General features: G+C 42.0%; 1 protein-coding gene across 1 annotated transcript in view; it reads right to left on the bottom strand.

Annotated features, from left to right (window-relative positions):
* Window positions 1-4,034, bottom strand: part of SLAIN2 (SLAIN motif family, member 2) — a 24,180-nt gene that overhangs the window by 13,991 nt on the left and 6,155 nt on the right. The window contains exons 2-4 of the mRNA XM_009878191.1: window positions 3,686-3,850; window positions 2,126-2,287; window positions 373-732 (exon numbers count right to left, since the gene is read on the bottom strand). Coding sequence (XP_009876493.1) covers window positions 373-732; window positions 2,126-2,287; window positions 3,686-3,850 — 687 coding nt within the window. The remainder of the gene's footprint in view (window positions 1-372; window positions 733-2,125; window positions 2,288-3,685; window positions 3,851-4,034) is intronic.

Here is a 4,034-nt window from a genome sequence, read left to right as displayed (position 1 = left end):
CAATTGCTTTCTCTACATTCTGTTCTGTCACCGGCAAGGCCTAACCCTACTGGTGACTGATAGCTTCCTTTGGGCTCTGCTTTATTTTAGTGCATTTGCCTGCCAAAGATAGAACTGTGTCACCTCAAAACTCGGTGACATCCAGAGTGGCTGGATAACATCTAAAAGAAATATAAATATAAACCTATCAACTCATCTGACTGTAAGGATCTCCCAGCAGAATTTACGCTTTGCTTGCTCTGCTTTTTTCTTCAGTAACCCCGAGATTATTCCATGATGTTACACAGGCCCATAGTTCTAGCACTGCACACTGACCAAAATCCTTTTACAGTAACTACACAACTATTTATGTAATAAATTTGAGCTTTTTACCTTCACTTTTGACATTGCTAGTCTGCAGATCTGTAGGGTGGCCTTGAAGGGAAAGGCGAGGTTGCTGTAAACGGCTAATCATAGGCTGGGGGGACACTCTGCTGTATTCTATGCTTCGAGCAGGCGATCGGGAGCGAGGTGAATTCCTTGGAGACTGTTTTGGCGAAGGCCAGGGAGAGCTGCGGGGTGACGGCGAGAACCTGCTAACAGCTGGGTGCACCGTGTGATGTGTGCCATCTTCTTCATCTTCTAAGCTCTGCGCGTCGAGCTCCTGATCGCTGAACGTGCCTCGCCTTGTCGAATTGCAGGAAGAACCAGAACTACGCCGAGAAGCAGTTGCTGCGTACTCTTGCCGGAGGCCTGACAACAGAGAACGCTGTTTACTTTCTTCCAGTCCACAAATGGTTCAAAGCAGACGGTGCATACAAGTATCTACCCGGTGCTCAAACTCAGATTTAACACACCTTAACTCCTTTTATTTGAGGCATTATATTCATTCCAGATTGGTAGCAAAAAAACTATCTACCAGCTGATAATGTCTTGAAATAAGTAAGTGAGCTCATTCCTTTTCCTGCTACAGCAATCATCAGTACAGGCGTGTTGTGCGCTTGTTCATCTCCCCTCCCAGGCTGGATACTGGCAACACCGGCTACACCTTAACCATGACATCATGTAACATCCCCTGACATTTACAGCAGCCACAACAAAACATCTCTTACAGCGTATGAGTAGGTGTAACAAAAAAGCTGTACGATAAGCTACCCCTAGAGAAGCCAGAGTTGTTAGACCAGTGGTACATGTACCCCAGGGGGTACACAAAAGAATCTACTGGGGTACAGGAAGAAAATTCTGAACTGCTAATAAAGGAAGGGTTTTAAAATAGCATTTATTTCATTTTATCTCATCCTTCTAAAATTTTTATTTGCATACATTTGTGTGGCTTTGTGTACGTGATATATTACTATAGTAATTTGTTAAAAATTGTTTAAAAAATATACACGTATTGAGCATTCAGGGGTTTTCTTTTTACTGATAGGGGTACTCAGGAAAAAGGTCTCGAGATCATTTACTTAGGTAACTGTAACAACTACCACTTTCTGCAGCCTCAGAGAGACAAAAAGGCAAAGTCTTGACTACATCTATAGTAAGAGACATCTACATAGGTGCTTTTCTTAACTATCCTTTGCCATACAGGGGCTGGTTAGCTCAGTCTTTTAGAGCGTGGTGCTGATAACACCAGGGTTGTGGGCTCGATCCCTGCTCGGTCCCCATGTGTTGCCTGATCTAGTTGAGAGGCGTCCCTGCCCATGACAGGGAGGTTGGATTAAATGATCTCTAAGGTCCCTTCCAGCCTAGGCCATTCTATGATACTGACTTTACATTTTGGTGATCTAAGCACTTACGTCAACAGGACTGTATTATATCGTGAAGGCACATATGCCCTGAGAAGAGTGTTGGCAAGCAGCAGTCTCATCCTTTTAGAGTATACTATATGCTGTGAATTCCTACTCTCTCCAGCATTTCTTCTGTCTACTGTTCCTAAAGAGTACTTCTGCACAGCAACTTCCTTTCCTTAACCTGGAGGCAGAAGTCCTTAGCCAGCCTTCTCAGGAGAACTACATTTGCCTATCCCTACTAGAATCTACATCCATTTCTCCATTCCTTTTTTTGCTACTGTAGTTATTTTTAAAAAGTTAAAAAAATAAAAAAACCAAAACAGCTCCACTTAATTTTCAGGACGGACAATACTTACTTTCCTCCTGCATTCGTGCTAAAATTTGCACATCTGTAACATCATTTAGCTTGTAATTGGACCCAATAGAGTCTTCATCCATTTCTGATGCACTTAATTCACTGTCCAGAGAGGACTGTGGACTTAGCGGAGGATTTCTATCTGCTGAACTTTTCAGATGACCTACAGAAATAAAATGAAGTAATAGGAAATGTTACCAAAAAAACAAAAGGGCAAAAAAGGCAAACTATTTCCTTTCCTAGTAAAAGAACCACCAATATGGTGGTGACTAAGCCACTAAGTCTGACAATTTTAAACATTTGATAGCAAACCGAGGCTGAAAACATAATTCGCACAAGCAGAGCTTAGCTATCCATTACCTTCTAAAAATGAGCACCTTGATACAATGATTATAACGGTGGCAAAACAAATTAATGACATATAACCTGGTCTCCCAGTACCAAGTTTCAACTGCTATGAAGTCTACACAGCTCTTGCAGAAAGAGCAACTGCGTACTGGTTCCATGTGCGTTTTTATTCTTGTCTCTGCATGTGACCTTATAAGACATAAGCTTGACTGTATCTTTCCTGACAGCATGGACTTTTTGAACCAATGAACACTGATTCAGTGTGTAATGCTTAACAGAGTCTACCTGAAAACACCACTTGTTCTATGTGCATACCTTTGCTAAACTATAACACACCTGAAATCCTCTTTCCTGCCTTCCGGCTGACATCGCAGTGCCAGTTACACCTCATCTCTCTGTCCTGCAGGCAGCTACAGCATTGTAGCACATAACGCAGAGCAGAGCTACATCAATTAAAGCAAACCCTGGGTAATGACTCAGGTGAATATACTGTGCAGGCTTCACTTCGCAAGTCCCCAGCAAACTACAGACAGTTGGACTGCCAATGCGATGTCTCTTCATCTTCCCTGCAAGCTAACCTAAGTTATAGGATACATAATAAGCCAACGTTCTGACTTCAGAGTAGAGAGACGTTCCAGGCATCAATTTTTCTGATGCAAAGGAAGTGTCTATGGTACAGAATAAAGGCAGAAAATTGCCAGAAGTTCGTGTTTACATTGATGACTGCAAAGCTTCACAGAGTACCTGTAATTAAAACACACACTGCTTCCTTATATTCGCATCTCAGAAGGGCTGATGGATACATTGCATACCAAATGTTCCAGTTAAAGAGGAATAGGGTAGCTGCAAAGACTTTCCTACTACCAACACCTAACCTTTCAACACCTACCATGGAACTTACAACCCAGTCAATCACAGGGCCAGTTCTTGAGACCATTTACATCTGCTGAGACTCTACAGAACTACATGTTTTGGTCTAACTGCTAATATTTATCAGTGATTTTAGGAACACAGGCATCCAGAGAAAACCTTTTAAGTGCATCTCATGCCAAAAAGTCTGTAAAAACATGTTTCTTGAAAAGCTGAAACACTGCATGATGTGGACATCTTACAAAAGATTGACAAGGTTTTGGTGTTGTTCTCACTCTAGTTCAAGCCAAATGTGAAAGGAAGAGGAGGAGGGGAGACCCCAGACAGTCGTATAAATGCTTACCTGAGGTACCAGGAGGTATGAGCTGTTTCACTAAAGCAGATTTCACTGGTGTTGAGGAGGGAGAGTTAAAACCACTGCTGTAGGGGCTACTAGTATTGGGACTATAGGAGCTCCCATAACTGACCGCACTGAAAGGGCTGCTGTACAAACTCTGTCTCTTGAGAGCTGCACGAAAGAGGAGGAAAGCAATAAATTATGCTGAAGAAACCAATGAAAAAATAATACAATACTACATGATATACTCAGTGTCATTTAATTACTACGCAATTTAAGTAGAATACTTCAGTCACTGGGAAGTTTTTCGACTGTTTTTTTCACCTCCTAGATACAACCATACTGTGGAAAGAGT

This window comes from Apaloderma vittatum, unplaced genomic scaffold (genome assembly GCF_000703405.1).
Source record: "Apaloderma vittatum isolate BGI_N311 unplaced genomic scaffold, ASM70340v1 scaffold18961, whole genome shotgun sequence".
Lineage (NCBI taxonomy): Eukaryota > Metazoa > Chordata > Aves > Trogoniformes > Trogonidae > Apaloderma > Apaloderma vittatum.
This window is presented reverse-complemented; position numbering and strand designations above follow the sequence as displayed.